Source organism: Culex quinquefasciatus, chromosome 1, assembly GCF_015732765.1.
Source record: "Culex quinquefasciatus strain JHB chromosome 1, VPISU_Cqui_1.0_pri_paternal, whole genome shotgun sequence".
Classification (NCBI taxonomy): domain Eukaryota; kingdom Metazoa; phylum Arthropoda; class Insecta; order Diptera; family Culicidae; genus Culex; species Culex quinquefasciatus.
Genome location: NC_051861.1, coordinates 54,015,167 through 54,040,799, shown reverse-complemented (window position 1 = coordinate 54,040,799; position 25,633 = coordinate 54,015,167). Strand labels below are relative to the sequence as shown.

Genomic DNA, 25,633 nt, shown 5'->3' with positions numbered 1-25,633 from the left:
CAGTATGTAAAAAAAAAGTATTTACACCCCATGGGCACTATGCACAGTTTGTGATGAAACATGTAACAATTTAATGTTTGACAGAAACCTAGTACTACGTTTTGTTCAGAAACTCATGCCGAACATTTTGCTGCAAAAAGCTCATGAAAAGATCTTTTCTATAAAAAGTTATATAACAAATACTATTACAAAAATAAAAAAAAGGTGCAAAAATAGTTTGTACACCTTTCGAAAAATTGACATAAATAAAGTTATTTGTTGACAAATCACCATAAATCCAGTCGCCCAACTCCAAATAGGCTTCCTTGACCGATTAAAAAAAATAATTTGGATTGAATATAAAGTTCACTAATTACTTAGGATAATAGTTTATATAACTCTGGAAATTCTATATAAAACTTATCTAAACTTAATTTTGCAAACTTTCAATTTAACTAAATGTCAATATATTACCATAAAATTGCTAAATAAACATTCTGGAGTGGGTACAACCCCGTTTTGGGGGTCTTTGTATCGATAGAATAGATTTTTCGTTGGAATTTCGTACCAACCCGGAATTACGTCGTCGGAAAATCCGCCGGCGTCCAACCCGGTCCACAATTCACACGTCAACCTATGTGGCATCGGAAAGGGCATACAGTTTCTGAACTTTTGATACATACATCTAGGTTTTCTATAAAACCCACGTTTTTTAAATACCTGGGCAAAAAGTAAGTTTGATTCACGAGAGCAAAAAATACGAAAGATTGTTGGAGACGCATGGTGCTTTATGTTCAATCGAAAAATAGTATGTTCAATCAATTTACCGAATTCTGATTTTTGTTTTCTAGAAATCATATCACAAACTATTGTTTATGAATATTCACCATTCATAAAAATCATAGAAACATATTTTGAGCATTGAGCTCTTTGGTCCCAATACCTTCAAATCAGCAAACAAAAAATTAAAATTGATCTATAAATGAATTCAGCTATGTTTTTAAAGTGTCTTTGTATTTTTTAAATCTGTCTTTTGAAACGTAGTGAGCTAAGAATGGTCTGCCGTTCCAAAGATATGATTTTTTCAAATGTGGTTTGAGCGAAAATCGTACCATTTTTAAATATTTTATTTGGGGTATATCCAAACATCACAACATAATATAAATATATCAATGATAATTTGAAAAACAATCAATTTTGAAGCTTATTGTAACATTAAATAAACAAATGTCATCCACTTACAGCATCTCCTCGACTTTTCCCGTTCTACGCGCCACACTACAGCTATCTCCTCCCACCGTGCGGTTCCAAGCGTAAGGGCGGCCAGGTTCGCTTCACACCCCAGCAGACGCAAAGTCTCGAACGGAGGTTCTCCAACCACAAGTACCTATCCCCAGAGGATCGACGCCATTTGGCTGTCCAGCTGAAGCTCAGTGATCGACAGGTTCGTAGTAAAAACACTCGGTGTGGTGCAGCAGAATGCTAACTTGGCGTGTGTCTTTTGCAGGTCAAAACGTGGTTCCAGAACAGGCGCGCAAAATGGCGTCGGGCCAACAATGGGACCCATTCTTCGTCGGATTCACCCGTTGATCACCTGGGCACCGATAGCGTAAAACATGCAAATCTGGCTGGTGCCTCATCATCAGCATCCGTTGACGCGGTGAAGAAATACTCGAATGATTATCACACAACCTCGAATAACACCAGTCACGCCATGGATGCGTACGACTGCAAGAGCTCGGACAATTTTGAGGGCTCAAGTGAAGACGAAGAAGACAGCAGTTATGAAGATGGGGGAGCGTCCCCAATCAATGTAATTTAATTTAAGTTTTATCTGTAATCAATAAATTATTTCGCCTGACACAGACACAATAACGTTCACGAGTTGTTGCCCAACCAAACCACCTGCAATGCACGGCACCGACCAGTCTAACCAATTCGCTAAGCGACCTTTGGTCAACGATGTAAATAAAATCAGTTGATAAGCCAGCCCGCCGCAATACGGAACGCACATACGCCACTTTGCTTCAAACATCATCAAGGTATATTAATCACGTCCAATTGCTCATATTTTTTCCACCGAACAACGTTTATTCATTATTTTGTCATAGTGATAACGCAAAATTTACCCTATTAAATAGTCATTCATTCTGCGCTTGATAAGTTTTGAAACCTGCTGCAGATATCGCGTGGAGCTACATGACATTCCACCCATTCTTAATTGATCATCCAATATTGATACACCCCGCGGGTTACTTTCCCAACCCTTTTTCCGTTACAACGTTGAACGAGTGGGGGAGGGGGGCTATTTAGGGTGTATCGATGCTATTTTTTTTTCGATTGCGTCAAAATAAGCGGCCTTCCATCATCCGAAATTAGTATTTATCGGAAGGTTGGTGGAAAGAAAAAGGAAGTCAGCAATCACGCGCAAAATCAGCGCGCCCATGCAGCTTCGTTCGTTTGTCGATAGATTACAATCGGTAATTAGGCTTGTTCAGGTGTGACCTTAATTATACAATCTTAAAAGTGTTTCCGAAATTGCGCACATTTTGGACGGGCATAAACTTGTAAAAGATGATCGAATTGTTCACCTAGCGCTCACATTCGATTCCAGGACCAAGTTGCCTGCGGGTATGGAGATCATACATACATACATACATACATTTTGGACGGGCATAAATTTGGCAAATTAATGTTTTTTGATCTTCAAGTTTCAAGTTCGTGTCACGTCACACGCTTACATTATTAATATAATTAATTCAACACTTGCATCACCAAGCTATTTCAGATGGAAATTTAAATTGAATCAGTTGTATCACCGTAAAATATTATCCGATTTGGGGTCGGGGGTCGTGCATAAACCACGTGGCCTTTTTTTGGAGAATGTTTGACTCCCTCCCTCTCCCCTCATGGTTTTCGTGGTTTCACGCCAACCCCCTATATGGCCACGTGGCTTTTTCCTCCCAGGTGAAAAATTTAAAAAAAAAACAAAATAAGTATAGATTTCAAAAATGTTTATCCACAAATGATGTACCGTCAGTGGTGGTGACTTTTGGTCGAAAAACGATATTACTGTTGTTATTTTAACACAATAAAAACATTTCAAATTATATCGAAATAAATATTGTTGGGGAATGCTCCTGAATTTACCAACATTTTCCCAGAATATGGCTTGTATAATCACACCGTTCGTAAATGCCAATCGTTTTAAAATTAACTCAAACTCACCCTTTAGAGGGGGTGACATTGGGTCAAACAGAAAACATTTTAATTTGTGTAGGTGCTGTAACACCATTAAAACCAATTTAATAATACATATATAAAAAACAGAAATTCACTTAAAAGTGTGATATCACAAAGTTTAAGGTAAATAATAACAGTATAACAATTTATTGAAATGGTACAGAAAGTAAAAAATACTCTCAACAAAACAAGCAACATAGTAAAACATATGTATTCAAAATTATGAAATTGCAGTGCAATTAATTGCATCCAGAATAAATATGCTTTAAGAATTAAAGCTATTTTGATACATAAACAGCATTCATGATTTAATTGAAATGCGCTTTAAAATATTTTCTTAAAATCGAAATTAATTAAATAGAAAAGTTTTGTTTCAAAAAAAAAATATTTTCATTTTATTTTAAGGAAAATATCTAGTTATGAAAGCTCCTAGTTAATATTTATTTTATTCCAAACATTCATAAAAATCTAAACTAAAGCAACTTTTCTTTTTAATTAAGCATGATTAATTCCAATGATTCAGTGTGTCCAAAAAAGTCGAGCTGTTTAATTTTTTTCTCCATACAAGAATCAGAGACAGGGACAAACATTCAATATTACGACCTTTTGAAATGTTAGTCTTATTTTTTTGAAATCGTAGTTTATGCAACAAGTTGCAAAAAGAGGATTTTTTCAGCACGAGTCGTACATTTATCCAACGAGGTTCACCGAGTTGGATAAATACGAAGAGTGCTGAAAAAATCAAGTTTTGCAACGAGTTCCATACAACATTTTTTGCAATTCCAAAAAACACTGAGTGAAATTATGTGTCAAATTTTCATGTATTTCGTCAATAAATCGTTTAAATAAAAAAATGTTGAAAAATGTTACTTTTCAAAACAAGTGCTGAAAAGTTCAACTTTTCAGCACCCATTTGAGTGCTGAAAAGTAGAACTTTTCAGCATTTATTTTGAAAAGTGTTGTTATTCGATTCTGTTATTTTTGGTACAGAAAAGTAGGCTATTTCGTCGTTCAAGAATGACAGGAAAAGTAAATAGTTTCACGACGGAATTGCAAAAAATAAAATTGAAATTAAGTTGCGGTCAATACTTCGATTTTTTTTAATCAGTATTGATTCAAAAATTCATAACTCAAACAACGATTTTTAGCCCGTTCGTAAAATTTCTGAAAAGTTTGCAAAATTAAAAAAAAAAGTGTTTTTTTGCAAATCATGTTTTAGTGACAAAAAGTGAAATTAAAAATCAGCAAAGTAAATTACCATTAATCATTTTTTTTCAGTGTAGTCCTTATCCATACCTACAACTTTGCCGAAGACACCAAAGCGACCAAAAATTTCTTCAAAAGATACCGATTTTTTTAATTTTCATTGCTGCCAAATTTGTATGGAAAACTATATGGACAAACTAATGATGCAAAATGGCTTGGGCACCAAAAAAGGTTTAAGACGGATTAAAAAAATCAAAAAATAAAATTTAAGAATAAAGACCGATTTTGTATAGAATTGCTCGAAAATAGATTTCGTGTCTTTGGAAAAGTTGTAGACAACGCGCTAAAAATCATTATTTTAGTCATGGACATCCAAATTGTTTAAGTCTTACTCTTACTTTAAATTGATTTTGCTATCGACTACGTGTTTTGATAATTTAAAAAAAGATTAAGCTAAAATTTGGAATTTATTTTACTTTTTTTCAGTTCAGGCAATTATCTACGATTTAAGATTTTTGATCCAACTTTTGGTTGGAGATATTACCTCAAAATAAATACAAAAAAAAATAAGTTAATTTTTCAATCTTTTCAATATCTTTGAAATTATTAACACTGGGACGCCCAACGCATGTCCCTCGGATGCCAAAGCCTCCCTAAAACGTTGGAACGGTAACTTCAACTCACAGGTTTTTGGGCTTGTCTCCGCGGATTTTCGGGCGATTTTTTTTACTAGAGCAAACAAAAGTTGGAACGACGTTTTTGATTGCATAAATTACAGATTGGTCATATCGAGTTCTGCAAAGTTTAAGGATCATCTAGACATCCTTATAATTCACTCAAAAAAAATGTCCCGGTTGGTTGAGTTATGCCCGAGAACCAGCGAGTTGAAAGTATCGTTCCATCTTTTTTAATGAATTTTATTTATGTTGATCTTGACGGCATTGTATTGAAATTTATTTCACAAATTGATATCGGAATTTGAAAATTAAGTGACTCTTTAAAACTTAAATTATTTTAATGTGTCTTTATATTAGAGTGGTTTTATCTCTAATATGAAGTTGAGGGTATAGTATATTTTCTCAGCTTAAAGAAAAACTAATATTTTCAGGAAAGGGCACCTTTGGCCCCTATTTTTTTAATCTTCAAATTAATTGAGAAACGAAAACAATATTTGCTTGAAGCTCGTTTTTTTTCTCTAAAAATCTAAAATGCTTGCCCATGTTTCTCTTTGGCTCAAGAGATGGTCTCTATTAACATAAAAAAATACCTACAACTTTGACGATGGATAGTAAACGTGTATTTTATGAAATGTTATGTAATATAACAATCCGAATTGTGTAACCCATGAAATAAGGAATATATTTTAGACCAAAATATTCATCAAATTTTTTGGTGAATCTTTAAGTATGTATCGTTCGTTTTTTCGTTACTGGTTATTTTTTAATGTTAGACGTTTAACTTGCAAATGAGGTAGTGAAACTGAAATTTAGCGCGATAATCCTGAAATTGGGGTTTTTAGTTTCTTTGAACTTAAAAAAATATTGCATGAGAGAGGAGATACAAGATATCTTGAGTTTGTTTTAAGTGTCAAAAGGAAATCTTTCGATTAAGATTCTTCGATTGCTTATAGGACCAGCTACGGTAATTAGCTAAGATCTGAGATTTTTATTTTTTTTTTTTCGCAGAGAATCATTTTTAGACACTTTATTTATAATACATATTTAGTTTTTTGCCTTGTTACGAAAATCTTATAAAATTGACAGCAATATTTATTTTTTAAGTTGTTCCAAAATAGAACTATCGAAGACTACATCTACTTTCAATGCAAATTTGCAAGCACATTTTTAGCTACTTGATACCATCAACAAAAAAATGAAATTGTGTTTGCTTTCATTCGCTTGTGTGCTGATGAACTCAAAATTCTGCTACCTACCAGAAAGGATTACAACTACGTTCGGGATTTCTTGAACAACACAAAGATCGAATACTACAGCCATGACGATCCAGGTAAACGCCCCATGAAACAGGTCCTCCGAGGCCTGTACGACATGGATGTGAGTGTGCTGAAAGAAGAGCTCAAAACTATTAAGTCTTCAAGATGACGAGACACAACAAGGACATCAAGTATCGTGATCAACTGTACCTGGTTCATCTCGAGAGAGGATCGACAACGCCGTCTGAGCTGAAAGCAGTTCGGGCAATTTTCAACATCATCGTGACTTGGGAACGTTATCGTCCAGTGCACCGGGACGTGACGCAATGTTCAAACTGTTTGCAGTTTGGACATGGTGGAAGTAACTGTTTCATCAAGAGTCGTTGTGCAACCTGCGGAGGTGAGCACAAAACTCAAGCTTACGAAACAATCAACGAGAACATCGAAGTGAAATGCTTCAATTGCGGCGGCGACCATTCTACCAAGAATCGAAGCTGCCCAAAACGTGCTGAGTTTGTAAAAATTCGGCACCAACCAAATCGTCGCAAAACACCACCAGCATACACGGACGTGGATTTTCCTGCTTTGGCGTCACCTGGAGCAGGATCTGTTCGAGTGGTTCCAATGCTGCAGCCATTGCCGTTGAATCAGCGGCAAAGAGTTGCAGAGAATACAACACCTCCTGGCTTCAGTCAGCAACCGAGGGTAAACCAACCAGCATCAACGGATGAGGGCAGTAGTGACCTGTTTTCACCACAAGAAATTCTGAACATTTTCATCGAGATGACAACAACACTGCGTGTGTGCAAAACTCGCCAGGAACAAGTAAAACCCCTTGGAGGATTTATCTTGAAATACAATTAGTAGTTTACTCGTTCTAGAGATTTTGAAGATTTCAATGAATTTACATTTTTTAGTTTTAAGTTAGGATTAGTTGTTAAAGTGATTTTTTTTTCTTTTTTTACCCAAATGTATTCGATTCAATGCAATAATGTAAAACAATTTGTGACAAAATGTGATCAGTTAATAATTAAACGAAAAATACAATTAAGATGAAGAGCATTAGGCCATACCACTTAGCATGTAAAAGAAATGTAATTATTATAAGAAAGTTCAATAAAGACATATTTAATTTCAAATTTCAATTTCAAAATCACAAAAAGAGTGTTTGGGCCTGATTGAATATATTGTTTATTACTTGATAATATAAATGCAAGTATAACAATTTGGACTGATAATAGAGTATAAAATTATCACTTTTACTTATCGAAGTCCAAATGAAATGTTTGTGTGTTTGATATTTATGATACATAGTTAGAATTCTAAAATGAAGTGTGTTACAAACTGTATTTATATATTGCACATACGCTTTTTACCCAAATTCATTACACGTTTTAAAGAAAAGACAACTTAAGTTCGTCACTTCAGAGTTATCAGCCCCAAAAAACGACGCTCAACTGCGCGCAGTCAATTTCGGTGAATGATGCCAATTAAGTCAATTCATCACCTATCAAGCAGGTAATACATACTTGTTTGCAAAGTAATCTAGCCCTGACAATCGCGCAGAGGAGTAGGTTGCCATCAGATAAGATCCGGCCACGAGACGGTGCACACCAAAGAGGTAACTCCGTCGGAACCAGAGAGTCGGGCCAATTCATCATCTTCAAACGGTTATCTTAAATTTAGGCGAAATGAGTACCTTTCGAAACCGAAACGCTTCAGATCACTATCATTCATTTGATTTATTCAAAATCAAACTTTTGAAATGCTTGAACGACGTTATCAATTTGGGCTGTTGCACTCACATGTGATAATGGGCAATGGGCATTCATCTTTGCCTCGGAAAATACTTTCCAATTATAACGGCGAAATCGACCTGTCAGCGTGTAAGTCGAAACCGCGCGTTGATGACAGTGCTCATCTTCACCGACAAACGAGTGAAGAACTTATCTTAGTTTTATTATCATCAATTTCAACTGTCTTACCCATCATAATGTACTAAATTAGCGTTCCTTGGCGAATACATTTATTGTTATGTTACTATCCTTAAACCACGTGAAAACATTTTTAAAATTGTTGGGTTATCTGCACAGCAAAAAAATGTAGTAATTAAGTTGCGTGTAAAAGGCCTGGGTGTAAAGTAAATTTTGCATTTTTTATGAAATTCTGTGTAATATTACACCCAGAAATATTACAGCCCATCAGTATGAAAAACCTACTTGACCGAATTGTCAAGCTCATGTATGCGTTCATTCTTTCCATTTTTCATCGGTCTGATGGCCGAGCGGGCTGGGTTTGAATCCCGTCGCTTTACCCAAAAATGGTACATGTACAGTGTAATATTAAGCTGGGTGCTGAATAGTGGTCCACAAAACGGCCTCAATTTTGATCTGTCAAAGTGGAACCAATTTACTATTCGCCATAAGTAGGAGTATTGTTATCGATCATTAAAAATTGTATTTATTTGCGAGAATAAAAAATGTGTGGCTTTTGGAACCGGGAGTTGAAGTCAAGAAATCTTTAGAAAGCTGACGGTGAGATCGTCTTTTTTATAATTATGAATGGAAGTTTTTTATGGAGCCGATGCGGTTATATTAATCTAGATTCTAGTAGATATCTTTATTGTATGATTCCGTTTGAAAATATTTTTTCGTTGGACCAGAAAAAGCTGCAGGTTTCCAAAATCGCCAGGGAATTTATCTGTGACATCGCAGAATGACAATCTCGCCGCACTTCATCATCATCCGTAAAAAAGAAAAACCTCTTCTAACTGATCGAAACTTATAACAATTTTTCCAAGATTTTTTCCTTGAAAAGTGTCCAAGTGGTTTATGGATTTCTTTCTGAAAAAAAGTATCCATGTAGTTTGTGGATTGATTGATTGTTTATTCGGTAGGAAAAGCCATTTTAATGCAATGTACATTCAATAAATTTTAGTGTTTACATAAGTTACGGAAATTGCTTTCCGAATAATTGATCGACGCCACCAACAACATCATCAGCACAGCCGACAACAGTTATCCAAACTGACTTTTCGGTTCTAGTTTCGATTACAATAAAATCAGAACGTTTTAGGACAGTATAACTAAACGCGTCGGCGTATTTAATTTCGAGAACAACCCCCTTCGATCATGGAACCTCCATAACTCATATTTTTAATATTTTTAGATTATGGCGATAAAGGTAACAATATATAATAAAGATAATTTTGTCGGAAATCTAAATTTTTAAACTGAAGCAAAGTGAAAAAAATAAAAATAAGAAGATTGGAAATCAAAATACTATGTACACCCTTACCAAAAATCATGATTTTTTGAGTTCCAAATCCCACTTTTCATACAAATTTTTCAGTTCAACCCATATAACCATTTTTATGGTTGTAGTACCTGAACTCAAAAAATCGTATGAAAAGTGGGATTTGAAACTCAAAAAATCATGATTTTTGGTAAGGGTGTAACAAGAAGATATGCGTCTTTCGCCGGCTAATGCTGAAATATTGGGATAGTCCCGACAAAAAATGAAAATAATCGTGACTGAATTTCAACATTTTCCCACTGTAAATAAAATAACAAAAAAATCCTTTACGGATATTTCATAGTAAATGATTAATCAAATAAAAATATTTTAAATTCATGTAAAATCAAAATTACGGGAATTATTTCACATCATTGATGCGTTTCATGAAGCGTTTGGTTCAACATTGCATGCAACTTGTTTTTAAGTATACTTCCAGTTGCGGGCGATTTTATGAAAGGAAACTGCGTGGGTGCTATTAACGTTGTCAGCGTTGGCAAAACTACAGGGCGTATGATTACTGTGTATTGATTTCATTAACAACACTTTCGGATCCATATTATAATTATATTATAGTGTGACTCAAGTTCCAGCTAATCAGTCCAATTTCTTCATGGATCGTCACCAAAATTTAATGTAAATGCCAAAAACGATATCTAGGCTTCTATTAATCTAATTTTCAAAGTTAAAAAAATGACGCAGTAGCGTAATCCGTTTTGCAAAATGTTCAACGAATCGATCTGAACTTTTGGTGTTCTAAATAAAAGAAGAAGTTCAAAGATGCATAAAGGTTGGCATATTAGCACCTTTACCACAGGCTGTCTGTGCTTTCATGTTCAATTACAGCTTCTCAAATGTGTTTTGACTGAAAAGAGTGATAAATAACTCAGCCAGCAGAGGGCAAGTTATTTTCGCTCAGAGGGCAAAAGAGTTGTTTAAACAGAAAAAAATAACGAATTATAATTAGACCCAATACTTCATTCAACTAGAATGAACATTATTCTGTATGTATAGAAAACAATAAAAAAACTTATTTAATCCACCTTTAGGTGGTTGGTGCCTTCCTCTCATGTATAGAGTGATTCCAACCCCCACCCCCTAAAGTGTCCACATGCTTTATGGATCTCCCCTAACGTGATCGCAGCAAAAAAATAGACTACCTACAGACTTTTTGTCAACATTATACAGACACCGCCTTTGAGGAAAATGGCATCCCTTTAAACGGCTTTTGCATGGCGATCAGAGCCGACCATTTGAGGTTAAGTCAATTCAGACCATTTTTTAAATTGCTTGTAAGGCTGGTACAAATATTTTTAAAAGTTTTTGTCAACCCCCCCCTTCAAAATTGGCCCGAAAAATCAGGGGGCAAAAAAAATATTTTTACAATAAACTTCAAAATTTCAATGAAAATTCAAGTGCAACCAACTGAAATCAAATTAAAATACATTCTCCTGCGTTTAAAATCATTTTTAGCATGTTTGGGTTTATTAAAAATCTTAAGATTTTTGAAAATTTTCGATGCAAAATCTTTTTTTTCGATACAATTTTTGTTTTTGTCAGATCTTAGATTTTTGAAAACTAATGATTGCAAAACAACTGAACTAGTGTAAAATGCATTTTAAAACACTTTTTTCATTTAAATGTGAAGACTATGGCTTGTTATTTAAATTTTTATATTTTTTATTTTTTTGCCCCCCTTGACCTCACCCAGGGCCGAGGGACAAAAACTTTTTTAAATATTTGCATCGGCCTAATTTTAGATAGGTACGTCAGATCAGGAAAATTCTTAATCCACAAGAAAGGTCATTTCAGAACCTTTCTGAAAATATATAATATGGCAGGTTTTCATGCAAAAACCACCCTTTTTGCAAATTGTTAAGTTTATATGCAGCAGTTTTTTAAGCATAACTTTTGATGTACTTTACTAAATCTTATAAATTTTAATAGGGACTTATGGGACCCCAAGACGAATCGAATGAGGCAAATACTTTCAAAATCGGCTCAGTCAGTGACGAGATATTCCAGTGACATTTATTCGGTACAAATGTCTACATACACGCACAGAAATTGTGTAAGCTTGAAACAACAAACATGTTTCTTAACACCAGCAATCATGTTTTATTAGGCGAACAAACCATATTTAGCAATTTAATAAACATATTTTATCAACGCTACCATGATTTTTATTAGTTTAACAAACTGGTTTGCCATTTGCGCGTTCCTTTTTTCTAGCGTGTAGCCAAATTTTACAGTGTACTTGTGAAAACTTTTCGCTGCTCAGATCAATATGGCGGACGAAAGCGATTTCAAAGACGAAGTGGAAGTTGTGGAAGAATTCGTGTTTAAATCGCAGGATTCTAGTGAGATTCTAGTGCAGGTGGAGGTGATTTCAGCGTTCAAAAGTAAGTATTTGTTGTTTGTTGGAAGGATTAGGAAGGAAATTTTGTAAAGCAAATCGTTACATACTTTCTACTCTACAGATTATCGAGCGATCGGAAGTAAAAGCCTTGGTCCAGCCACCTTTCTTAGAGAATGGTAAAACGATGGTTGTCTGCTTTTTCATAAACAATAATCCGGAAAATATCATTCCAGGGTCTCCAAGCGTGACGACCGAATCGTTCCTTCCAGCGATCGATCCGGAGACGACGGCACAAACCGCCGTCTATCGAGAGCAGTGGACGGCCACTTAAGAACTTCTTAAGAGATATCGATCATTACAACTCATTGGAACAAATGTTTCTAACCCGGGAGGACCGAATTGCGGTTACAAACATTGCTATGGTCGAGTTCTACTACCGGTTACCGGACCAAGTTCGGGAAGTTTCAGTGCAATTATCCAGATTCTTAGAAGAAAAGGCGACTTACTTCACTCGACGGCAACTTGTCAGAAGGTAAATAGTATCATTGTGAACCCAAAAAGAACAAAAATTTACAGTTCTTTATTTCAGATGTTTAAAATGTCAACTTGCTATCGTTGTCGAATCACTTTTTATCGTGCAAACATCCGTTCGGCAAGACTGCCAAATCCAAACCTCTTACTTACGGAAAACTGACTTTCGATATTGTAACTTGAATTAGAATATTAACTGAAAATAAAGCAATTTATTCCATTTTTTTATTGTTTGCATTGATTGATTGGCTGGATAAAAAAATAGTTAAAAGGATTTATTGAATAAAAAATCGTGATGTTTCATTTAACCACACATGTTTGTAGATTCAACAAACATGTTTGTTACACTGACCATAATGAATATTGGAATTACAAACAAGCTACATTTGAATGGCAACTATCTTGTTTATCAAACCCACAAACTTGTTAGGTTGAATTTGATAAACATGTTTGCTGGCCCTGAGATGACAATCATGTTTGTGGGGAAACCCCAACATTTTGCTGGATGTACTATCGGATTTTTCTGCGTGTACAGCCAAACACACAGACATTTGCTCAGCTGGTGATTCGGAGTCGATATGTACAAATGAAGGTAGGTCTAGGAGGTCTAACTAAAAAGTTCATTTTTCGAGTAATTTTATAGCTTTCCCTCCGTAAAATGAGGAGGGTAAAAATGGATGGTTTTAATCTGTTCTATTTGTTCTGGACTTTGGTACCCAGCCTTCTCCTAAATATTTGAAACCATAAACCACTCCGTTCTCACATTCATTCAAAAGAGAGCGAGAGCTATTGTGCTCCATGCGTATATTGGCAAAGCTGGGGAGCATCTGCTCCACCCAGACTAAATTCAGTCCGCTAGTAGATTCCGTCCGGTGATGTCGCGTCGTCGTTTCAGTGCCGCCTCGTCGAGTGGAGTGGCTTAAAATATGTTGTTTAGTGGTGGTCATACGAAACCGTATGACAACAACTTTGGTCTATTGGTTGTGCTGCAGCTGATCTGCTTCTTTGTTCCGTTCAGTTCCGTTGTCCCTGGGGCACGGGGTCAGGCTTTCGTCAGACGTAAGTGACGACGATGTCCAAGCGTGAAAACGGAAACGCGCGACAATGCATGGTCAGAAGAGCGTGCGTGGTGGGCTGTGGGTGATGATCGGTCCAACGACGACTAATTATTCAAATTTGCGACAGCATACCGCGTCATCAGCGAATATGTGCCACTGAAAGTACCTTCCCAACAGCGAGGGGACGAATTCTCCAAATTGGGGTGAATGACAACTTGGTAGTCAAACTAGACTGGCAACTGAATGCATTTCAACACAATGATTTACCAATTGACGGGCAGGCAATGTGAAAATTGTTGTACGCCGCAAACAGATGAACTTTTGTGGAAGAGAGCTAACAATTGTACCAAGTACCAACTCTAGCAACGCGTGGATAGTTTACTTTATCGCCCCGAGTGCCTGCTAGGTAGTTGCAGCGGAATGCTCGAAAACCTGGGAAAACAAAATTAAACTGATTTTTTTTTCGGTTGGCCTACATAGCCCGTCCGCTCGCACGCTATAACATTACATTGGAGCAGCAGCTTCTACGCGAAAAAGTACATAACAAAAGGGGCGGTAGAAAAGAACGAAAGAAAAACATCTAAGAAATCGATACTTGGCGAAAAATCACCTCAAATTACAGCGTCTGAGAATAAGTCAATACGTAGAAACTTTAAAACGTCAGCAGAAATTTCCAAATGAGACAATGCGACTGCGTTGTTGGAAGTTGAGTTAAGTTGATGGACGTTCAATTAATGCTCGCTTAGCTGGCGTTTCCGGCGGCTCAGCTCAGATCTCTTTGCTCGGCGTTAGTCAGCTGCGTGAGAACAATATGCACCGCGCAGCCTGATAACCACTTGAAGCGTACGGTACGATTTGGAATAAATTTATCAATGGAAAATTGTGCGCCACTTTAGGAGAGGAGCGTTTTCAAGGTTAAGTTGAATGTACTGTTAGCTTTCATTGTCGCGTGTAAATTGTGAATCGTTGTCGCGTCGCGTTTCAATTGGCCGTAGAAAAGCGCGTTCAAGCATTAAATTTCGAGCTTAGCATTTATTCAATTATTAAACCGTCAGAGTGTTTCAGTATTCAAGTGCAATCAAAACAAAGAAGATTAGTTAAAAGAAAGCACACTACAGTGCAGTTTTAATTTTTAAACATTAAAAAAAACTTATTGTTAGGTTAGCATAGCTATTTAAATAAAAATCGCTGGAAATAATTTGTTTCTATACATTCTTTTTGATAAAAGTGTACAGCTATGAGTCTGCACTGTAGTTAGGCGTTGTTGTCAAGAAAAACAAGAGTCAAACCTTAACACAGTGATTGCAAAACAATTGCCTTATCGTAAAGGTGTTTTAAAAAAGTTGGTACATGCTGCTTGTTCAAGTGGTTGTCCATGTGTTTGAGTGATTTCATCGTACGATAGCATATCTAAAAAGCAATCTACTTTAACGACCCCGGGTCTTTTGTGGTCTCTGTTGCAAGTCTCTACTCATTTCTAGGCGTCCAAAGGTTATGTGTGGTGAGTCATCCAAAACCTCTTTTACGCAAATGGACCGACGTTTTACTTCCCCATCCGATAGAAGGCGTGATAAGGCAAATCTCGTCTCGAAAAATGCCACCGGGTCCGTCTGGGATTGAACCCAGGTCATACTGGGATTTAGAGGCTACCACACTAACCACTAAACCACCGAACCCGGCTGTGCCCACGATAGCATATCTAGGGTTTACAAATCCAATACTTTAAGGGCTGTTACTAGGTTTCTAAAAATTACAGTGGTCCTTATGAAAAGTTGTTGGGAGATCTCGATAGTGATGAAGACAATAACAAAATTTGCAGGAAAAGCAATCACCACCAATATGAAATCTGTGTCAAAAAGTAAAGTTTGGTGTCATTCCCTAGAATACCACAAGGAAGATAAACTTTTTACATTAAAACTCGTTATTTTGGAAAGGATTGGTTGTTAAAAAATGCTTCAAAATACCAAGTGAGGTTCTGGAGCACCAAATCCAGAAAAAAACGGATCATATTTCATGCAGCGTAAAATGTTGTCTAATCATTTTTTTTTTTTTCATTAAAAAAAGATCAGAAATGCACGGTGTGTTTTTCCGCGAACATTAAAACAAACACTAGGAAAGAAGCGCCGCGCGCAAAAATGGGAAAATGACAAACACTGAAAAAAACTACTTTTTTTTACTAAAACTTTAAAATTTAAGCGTTAACCTATACATGTTTTGGTACCCTCCAAAGTTGCGTCTTTCAATTACGGGTGGAAAGCTCCTTGGAGTAGAAAGAGGTTTGGGTGCACTCCCCATTCAAGCCTTCGGACTGCAAATATTTTTCAAAGTGTATGTCGCCCCCACCCCTTCAAAATCGGTTCGATAAATCAGGGGGCGATAAAAATTTTGTTTCAAAAAAAACTTCAAAATTGTAAAGGAAATAGAAGTCTATCCAACTGAAAACAATTAGAAATGCTTTTTCCTGCGTTTAAAATCATATTTAGCATGTTAATATGCTCAAATTTGAGATTAATCAAAAATATTTTCAATTTTTGTGAAATTCCAATCCAATGCAATCTTTTCAATACTTGGATATTTTGAAAACTAATGATTGCAAAATCTAAAAGAAAATTTGGGCATTAGAGAGGTAATGAATAATAATGAAATGTAGTTGATTTTTGCATCCATTCGTGATCTAATTATTTCCTCTTACCTTCCCGTCAGGCACCTCCAGCGTTTGCCGCGTCGACTCTGAGTGTCCGACGAACGCATACTGCGAACATTCCAATCCGCCGACCGGATTCGGCATTTGTTCCTGCCTCCAAGGCCACTTCATACTCACCCACAACTTTACGCGTGAATGCATCCGATGTACGATCCAAAAAGAATGGCTGTATTGTGCACTCGAGACTAATTAATAATTATACCTTGATCTTAACCCCCCTCCCCTAGTTGCAACGGCCATTGGAGACTACTGCCAGTACGATGACCAGTGCCAGTACGTGCTGAGTACGGATTCGGAATGTCGGGCCAATTCTTGTCAGTGTCGAGAGGGGACGCACTACGTTGAGCGGGAAAGGCGTTGCTACAAGACGAGCTACCTTGGGCAGTACTGTCGACTCACGAATAACTGCATCGGGGATGATACCTACTGCCGTGACGGCGTTTGTGTATGCGCCGTTGGGAAGCACTCGAACGCGGCCCGGAACCTTTGCCTGCCGGACGTTTATCTGGGCGAAAAGTGCTACCGCGATGAGGAATGCATTACGGAACACTCGCAGTGCAACGACGTTTGCCGGTGTCGCGTCAGTCATATCCTGAACCGGAAACAAAACCAGTGTCTTCCAAGTAAGATCATCTATGAATATTACAAAGTATAAAATCTATAACCAAAAAGTCGTTTAACGCGTGGCCCTCAACTCGACGTAAATTACTTCAATTCTTCGAGTGCAATGGCCCATAACGCCACTGAATGTGTGTCTCACTCTGGAACACGTTTTATTTTCATTCCAGTTGCCGGAAAGCTATACGATCTGTGCGAAGAAGATCTCCAGTGTATGTACCAGATTCCATTTTCTCGATGCCAGATCGCGCCGGCACCAAGTGGCGAGATTGTGGGCAATTGTACTTGCGCCAACGGTTACCACCAGATCGGTTATGTAAGTCTACAAACATCGTATTTCTATTCTGTTTTTATTCTTTTTCTGAACAAAAGCACATGTGTGCAGCACCAGCATCGATCTCGAATGATCGCTTCTTCGCCCAATGAATGACCCACCTTTGGGGCGGGGTGTGGGGTTTTCATTGGCAATCCGCATTGCGTAGAGCTGTAGAGAACACATCAATCAATTGATTTAGCGAGGTTAGCCAATCAATGTGGCATTTAGGGCTGAATTAGTGCCTACTGTGTTGTAACTGCAGTTTGAATCAATTGAGATTGGAGGGAACAAAATAGCTGACATAATGATGCTAATACTGAAAAATATATATAATTTTTTTGACTTTGTTCTGACGAGAAAATTATGTTCAAAAAATAATCTAAAAAAGTATCCACATGGTTTATGAATGACTCCTAAATATGGTTTCTTTGACTCCTAAGTTTTATTTTCAAGTCAGACTGTGAGTGTTTACTGCTGATGGATCCTGGCCTTAATGGAATCTGTGGTAATCTAAGGTTTATGACCGCAATTTAAGGTTTATGGGGTCGTGCATAAACCACGTGGCCTTTTTTTCGAGAATTTTTATCGGCATTTGAAAATTAAGTGACTCTTTAAACATTAAATTGTTTTAATGTGTCTATATATTTCAGTGGATTGTTTGAGGATGTTGAAGGACATTTTCTCAGCTTAGAGAAAAAACAAATATTTTCAGGAAAGGGCACATTTGGCCCCCATGTTTTTAATCTTTAAATTAATTAAGAAGCAACACACAATTTTTGCTGGAAGTTCGTTTTTTTTTTTCTAAAAATCTAAAATGTTTGCCCATGTTTCTCTTTGGTTCAAGAGATGGTCCCTACAAAGAAAAAAAAGTTGAATTTTAGTATGTTGAAAATGTTATAGGTTGAATATTACCTCTTTTTTGAGTTGTAGGACATAAAAAATATGTAAAAATGTGAACCTGATCAATATTCATAAAAGAACTGATCATTTTCTGAGGTAAAATTAATCATTTTGTTGACACAAAATTTGTAGCCATTTCCTTATGAATATTACCATCATTTTTTTTCTGTGCATTAACATTCAATAAACTCAAAAAAATACCTGCAACTTTGCCGAAGGAAAGTACTAAATGTATATTATGAAATGTTATGTACACAGAAAAAAAATATGGTAATATTACATCTGGGAAAGGGTACATCTTTTATGTCAGCAAAAATGTGTAATTTTACCTCTGAAAATGTGTAATTTTACCACTATTCTGGTGTAATGTCGCTTTTTCAGTCTTAATTGAGGTAAAATTACATCATAAAAGAGATATTATTCATCCTTCTAAGATTACACCTTCCAAAATTACACATTTTTGCTGTGTAATATAACAATCCGAATCGTGTAACCCATGGAGTAAGGAATGCCTTACAGACCAAAATATTCATCCAATTTTTTGGTGAACCTCAAAGTATGTATCGTTCGTTTTTTCGTGACTGGTTATTTTTTAATGTTAGACGTTTCACTTGCAAATGTAGTAGTGAAATTGGGGTTTCGAGTTTCTTTTTGCTTAAGGGGTTATATACATGTAGAAAATCACAAAATTTTAAATTACAGAATATTTGTTAAATCCACTCAAAGGATGATTATTAATCACTCCTGAAAGTTTCATGAAGATATTTCATGAATAAACTGAGTAAGAGACGATTTAAGCTCAAAATTTTGCCATGCGCAAAGCGGGCTTTCAAACTTTGTTGGCGTTTTTTCTCTAAACCCTGAGTTGATTTACGGGTGCCACGATATCTCGAGATGGGAAGGACCAAATTGGCTGAAATTTGAGGTGAAGACTCTCAAGATGTATCCCGTGTTCATGACGAAGCCCAATTTTTAAAATTTGCTTTTTTGAAAAATACAAAAATCTAAAACTTTTGGTTTTTTTCATCAAAAACACAAAAATATTTTTATCTTTGTTTAAAATAAACTTTTTGAGAATCGGACTTCGTCATGCACACGGAATCGGTTTAACGAGTCTTCAGCCAATTTGGTCAAGACAGTGTTGAGATATCGTGGCACCCGTTTTTTGAAATTGCTAACTTGAAATTGCTATATCTCGGCAATGGTGCAACCAAATGTCTTCAAATTTGATTTGTTAGTACCGTAAACTGGGGTGACTTTGATAGCCCGGGGTGACATTGATAGAAATTTGATTTAGCCACTAATTTTGATACATCCAATGTAACAGTCATATTTTTGCATATATGTTCAATAATAAGCTATCTTTTAATGTTTGCATTCTCAAAAATGTTTAGATATTAATTTGACGGGCATTTGAAAAACCTATCAAAGTCACCCCGGGCTATCAAAGTCACCCCAGTTTACGGTAGGTGAAAATGTATATTTTAATGCCCTGAAAAAAGAATAAAAAAAAGATGAAGTGTGTGCTCATACTAACCTCCGACTTTTTTGCCGATATACATACCCGAGCATGGGTAAATAACAAGGGAAATGCGTAATAATACCTTTCTCTGGTATCAATACCAAATTTTGGTGTTCCTGGACCCTTTAAAATTTGTCTTAAGGATTATGCAAGAGCAAAATGTGGTATCATACCAATTTAAGGTATTGTTTTGATATTGCAAAATTGCAGAATTTGTCAATGATCGAACACCACATTTTGGTATTCTTTTGGTATTACAGTATTTTATCAAATTCCTCTGAAACTATGGGAAAATTTTGACCAATTTTGACAAAATAATTAATTTTGCGCTAAAATTATGTCTCAAAGCAAATGCTTTAATTGAAAACCGGAAATTTCAAACTTGATTTTAAACATTTTTGATATACCCCCTATAGAAATGACTTGAAATTGTGGAAAATATTCTAAGTCAGGATAACACATTTTGGTATTATTTTGGTATTACAGTGTTTTATCAAATTCCTCTGAAACTATGGGAAAATTTTGACCAATTTTGACAAAATAATTAATTTTGCGCTAAAATTATGTCTCAAAGCAAATGCTTTAATTGAAAACCGGAAATTTCAAACTTGATTTTAAACATTTTTGATATACCCCCTATAGAAATGACTTGAAATTGTGGAAAATTTTCTAAGTCAGGATGGCACATTTTGATATTATTTTGGTATTTAAGTGTTTTATCAAATTCCTCTGAAACTATGGGAACATTTTGACCAATTTTGACAAAATAATTAATTTTGCGCAAAAATGATGTCTCAATGCGAATGCTTTCATTCAAAACCGGAAATTTCAAACTTTATTTGAAACATTTTTGATATACCCCCTACAGAAATGACTTGAAATTGTGGAAAATTTTCTAAGTCAGGATGGCACATTTTGGTATTATTTTGGTATTAAAGTGTTTTATCAAATTCCTCTGAAACTATGGGAAAATTTTGACCAATTTTGACAAAATAATTAATTTTGCGCAAATATGATGTCTCAATGCGAATGCTTTCATTCAAAACCGGAAATTTCAAACTTTATTTGAAACATTTTTGATATACCCCCTACAGAAATGACTTGAAATTGTGAAAAAATTTCTAAGTCAGGATGCACATTTTGTATTATTTTGGTATTAAAGTGTTTTATCAAATTCCTCTGAAACTATGGGAAAATTTTAACCAATTTTGACAAAATAATTAATTTTGCGCTAAAATGATGTCTCAAAGCGAATGCTTTCATTCAAAACCGGAAATTTCAAACTTGATTTTAAACACTTTTGATATACCCCCTACAGAAATGACTTGAAATTGTGGAAAATTTTCTATGTCAGGATGGCACATTTTGGTATTATTTGAATATTGAAAGGTTTCATCAATTTTCTCTGAAACTATGGGATATTTGTTAAAAAAAATTTACGAGTTAATTAATTTTGCGCTAAAATGACTTGAAACCCAAAAATGTTAAAGATGATTTTAAAAATTAGTGTGATATACCCACTAATATTTTTTTCAAAAACGTTGAAATATCTCTAAATCAGGATAACCAAATACTTTGAAAAACGAGTTAATCGACAGATTAATGAATTTTGGTGAATTTCAATTCAGTTTCATTTTAATAATACTTATTTTTCAATCTTGTTATTTTTCAGAAGCTTCAAGAACTTCAAGCAGAGGCCGTTCATCAATGACAAATGCATTCGGTGTGGTGAAGAATATCACTAATAACAACATGGAATCATCAGGTGAGTAGATTTGGCTGTTGCATATGAATAATTTCCGTTTTTTCACTAACTGCAACTGCTGCACTAAAAATGGCATGAAAATACCAAATTTTGGTATTACTTGTTCAAATACCAGCGACCATAATGTGCTCTTGGTTGTCCAGTAATAGATGGTAAAATACCATGAAATCATACCAAAATCATGTATGTGAAAGACCACAGAAATACCAAAATATGATTTTCCAAGGGCGCGGGAATACCTAAAAATAAAACCATGGCAATACCAAGTTTTGGTATTCAAGCAATGTTCAAAAATCCAGAAGACCTCAACTTGGTATTGAAATGGTTTTATTTTGAGATATTATTTTACCCTTGGAATAACATGGTTTGGTATTGTTGGGCCCTTACACATACAAGATTTTGGTATGATTTCATGGTATTTTACCATCTATTACTGGGCTAATTTGGTCGCTGTTATTTGCCCAAGTAATACCAAAATTTGGTATTCTCGTGTTATTTACCCCTGCTCGGGTACATACCCCTTAAAAAAATCTTGCATGAGAGAGACAAGATATCTTGAGTTTGTTTTTAGTGTCAAAAGGAAATCTTTCGATAAAGATTCTTCGATCACTTATAGGACCAATAATCACCGTAGCTAAGATCTAAGATTTTAGAAATATTTTTTTTTCTCACAGAATCATTTTTAGACACTTCGAAAATATAAATATCGAAGACTACATCTACTTTCAATGAAAATTTGCAAGCACATTTTTAGCTACAAGATACCATCAACATAAAAAGGAAATTTTGTTTGCATATTCGTTCGCATTTATTAGTGTATATTAACTATTGATATGAATCTGTCGAAATATATAATTAAATATTGAATTGGAAAATATTGTGACATTGAAATACAGTCGACTCTCAGGTTGTCAATATCCAAGGGACCGTCGAGGAAGAGAATCATTAGTTTACAGAACAATACAATATGAATTCTCGATTGAAAATATTTTTTTTCTGATTCCCAGCTTTGGGAGAGAACGATGGCAACGTCACTGAACAAAAACAAACAAATGTCAAACACCCTTCAAAGCTACGTTTTTCAAAGAAAAATGTATATGTAAGCCATGAGAAAGTGAAATTATTGACCATCAGAAAAGATTTTTAGAGCAAAATGAATTCAAGGGACCGTCGAGGAAAAGATCCTTCAAGCAAGATCGAGGAATTATGGGAATCGCAGTATGCAGTTGGAAGGGACTGAAAATTTCATCGGTAGATGGAGCAATATTGAAATCGGCAAGATCGATAGCCAGAGAGTCGACTGTATATGTAATAATTCTAAACACAATAATTGTATGGTTTTAAAGTGTGACAAAAAATGTATGCATGTAAGTAAACTTAATGAGCGTATTTTTTTTTTGTTTTTTTATAGAATTTTTTTTTTAAAGGCCACGTGGTCGGCCGTCGACCCCCTCGGTTTTCGGTCGGATTTGCAAAAATCCCGAATATTATCCAAATCGGACCACCCCCTTCATTTTTGTACCCTTCCAAAAAATCGACTTTTTGGCGATTTTTGAGCCAAACCCCTATCTTCACACGACGATAACTCAGGAACCACAAATCTTAGAGGGTCGGTCTTAGACTCAATTTTGAAGGAAATTGGACGTAGAATCCATTTCCGTGATCAAATAAAGCAAATACAGGTAATCTCAAATACTGTAAACATTAAAATTCAATATCTCTGGAACGAAACATATTCCTTTCTGTCGATAAGTGATTCTTATGTAAAATCGGACGGGGAATACGATGGTGAGGTCAAATTAAAAAATAAATAGGGCTGTTTTGAGATACGGCCATTTAAATTTTTCAATTGCGTAATACAGGTAGAAAACATATTTTAATCTAAATTTTGAACACGGAAATGGATTCTACGTCCAATTTCCTTCAATTGAGTCTAAGACCGACCCTCTAAGATTTGTGGTTCCTGAGTTATCGTCATTTGAAGATAGGAGGTTCGCTCAAAAATCGCCAAAAAGTCGATTTTTTGGGAGGGTACAAAAATGGAGGGGGTGGTCCGATTTGGATGAAATTCTGGATTTTTGCATGTTTTGATAGTCTCAACAGCTCTGCCAAATTTAAGCAGAATCGGAGATGGTAATTTTCAAATTTGCATTTTTCTTGCACACTTTAGGTGGAATCTTCAAAACTACGGGAGTTATCGATAAAATTTTTGGTTCATCCTCTAAAGTACTGTCTACAAAATAATTTACATCAAAGTTTGTTTATTTTTACAATCAGATTGTTGCAGGATTATGTACGTAAGTTTGACAATTTTAGAATAAGAAGACAACAACAACAAAATTTAATATAGTTGCCTTCAGCCAAGGCGTCTATCGTCGATTGAATAACAAGGGTGTCGTAACTGGGCGGAAATATTCCCGATAATATGCAGTACCGTCAACTGGGGTGAATTGGGACACATGGGGCGAATTGGGACAGCAGTTTAAACCATGTTAGAGCGCAATATTTTGATTTTTCTGGTAGGTTTCAGATAGAACAGACTCAGACCAACCTCAGACCTTCAAGGAAAATCTCATCATTCAGATCATGTAAAGTTTTCCAAAAGGAAAGTAGAGAAAGCTTAGCATTACCATTAGCATTAGCAATAAAGGTCGCACAATTCCGGATGGCTGCACAACGCTTATCTTGCTGTTTAACTGTAATTAAACGTATAATAGCACTAGACTCTCATCCGGTTACAATATTCCAATACGGGAGAAACCATGTTTTCATCTTTAGATGAGCGTGTAATACATGTAGTAAGATAAGGGGCTCCTGGCCGGTACCTTGCTAACCTCGGGGATTGGTAAACATCTATCTAGAATGCGCAGAGATCTCTACGTCACCTAGTGGTATAGATGTTTGTAGGGAGGTTTTGAACTCAATGCTAGTAAATTGAATGTTCTTATTATTTAACACTATCACCACCACCACTAAAAACAATTCCATCACCACAAAGAACCAAGCTAGATTTTAACACAAATACATTACAAAACGAACACGACAATAAAACCATCATCCTGGTACTGCTGCTCACACGATACTGACGCGCATTAATATTCATTAGCACAATGACCCCCCACCGCATGCATGGCTTGAACATGAACACGATCACAGCACAAAGAGAACACCACAAAAATCCATCTCCAGGAAAGTAGAGAAAGCTATGTAATAAATGAATAAAATAAATGTCACCTCAAAATTAGTAATATTTGGATTCTAATCAAATCTAATCTAATCAGACCCTAGCGCAGCCAATCTTTCGAAGGGATCCTGGAGAGTGCCTTAGGTTAGATGACGCCTAGCACTCTTCTTGACATTTATTAATATTTGTAGTGCGCCATTGCATTGAAATGCATTGATACATCACAAGCGTTAAAGCGGCCAGGCCTACTGCGTAAAGCCGTATCGCAGAGATGATTCGTAATTGGGTTGCGTTTGAGCACTGAGTGTTCGAACAATAACACAATTCTGAATCGACAGGGGAGGAAGAAGCGTGGGGACACACCACCATACGCTCCGAGATTTGGTTGTATTCGTTGGGAGCACCATGCTAAGAAGGTTTGGTACTCCGGGACCCTCTGGGATGGGACCATTGTATTTCCACGAATGCCCTGGACACTATTTGCCGTGGTTATAGCGCCACAACTCGCTCCAAAATTAGTAATATTTGGATTCTAAGCTATTATTTGCTAAATAAAATTCCATTTAATTTTTTTTTTTTTTCAGAAATGCTACACCACGGTCTATCTCAACGGCATCTGCGAAGTGGACGAAAACTGCGCCCTGGATCCGGATACCAGCTGCGTGGAGGGTCGTTGCCGTTGCGTGGACCACATGCTTGAGATTGACGGAAAGTGTTCTCTGGGCAGCAGATCTCTACCGAGCCCATATGGAGCAGTGATCCTTGTTGTTTTGTTATCGATCAATGCGATCGCGTTTTAAGTAATGTTTAGTTCAGCGAAGACATTTGTTAGTTTATTTATTTATGGCGCGTAGAAAGACAAAGTTCAAGTATCGTTGTACGATAGCAGTATTTATTTGTAAGCAGGCATGTGATTACCCAAAAAAAACAATTTTATGTAAGCACCAACAAAGCGCAGTGTACATATCCAAATAGAAGAAATAAAAGATTTACATCTTAAGCAAGTGAGGGTCATCCGAGT

General features: G+C 36.0%; 2 protein-coding genes and 1 long non-coding RNA gene across 3 annotated transcripts in view; all 3 read left to right on the top strand.

Annotated features, from left to right (window-relative positions):
- Positions 1 to 1,854, top strand: part of LOC6034771 (hematopoietically-expressed homeobox protein hhex) — a 32,871-nt gene extending 31,017 nt beyond the window's left edge. Inside the window, exons 2-3 of the mRNA XM_038249157.1 lie at positions 1,224 to 1,423; positions 1,487 to 1,854. Coding sequence (XP_038105085.1) covers positions 1,224 to 1,423; positions 1,487 to 1,801 — 515 coding nt within the window. The 3' untranslated portion in view covers positions 1,802 to 1,854. The remainder of the gene's footprint in view (positions 1 to 1,223; positions 1,424 to 1,486) is intronic.
- Positions 1,855 to 11,960: 10,106 nt separating this feature from the next.
- Positions 11,961 to 12,720, top strand: LOC119765611. The gene is made up of 4 exons (XR_005276845.1): positions 11,961 to 12,057; positions 12,136 to 12,190; positions 12,248 to 12,546; positions 12,604 to 12,720. It is a non-coding gene; the product is annotated as an uncharacterized LOC119765611 (long non-coding RNA).
- A 683-nt stretch (positions 12,721 to 13,403) lies between these two features.
- On the top strand, positions 13,404 to 25,621 carry LOC6034772 (prion-like-(Q/N-rich) domain-bearing protein 25). The gene is made up of 5 exons (XM_001844993.2): positions 13,404 to 13,604; positions 16,307 to 16,453; positions 16,535 to 16,930; positions 17,096 to 17,241; positions 25,197 to 25,621. Exons 1-5 carry the CDS (start codon positions 13,472 to 13,474, stop codon positions 25,410 to 25,412), a joined length of 1,038 nt encoding a protein of 345 aa, XP_001845045.2. The 5' UTR covers positions 13,404 to 13,471; the 3' UTR covers positions 25,413 to 25,621.
- Positions 25,622 to 25,633: the final 12 nt, after the last annotated feature.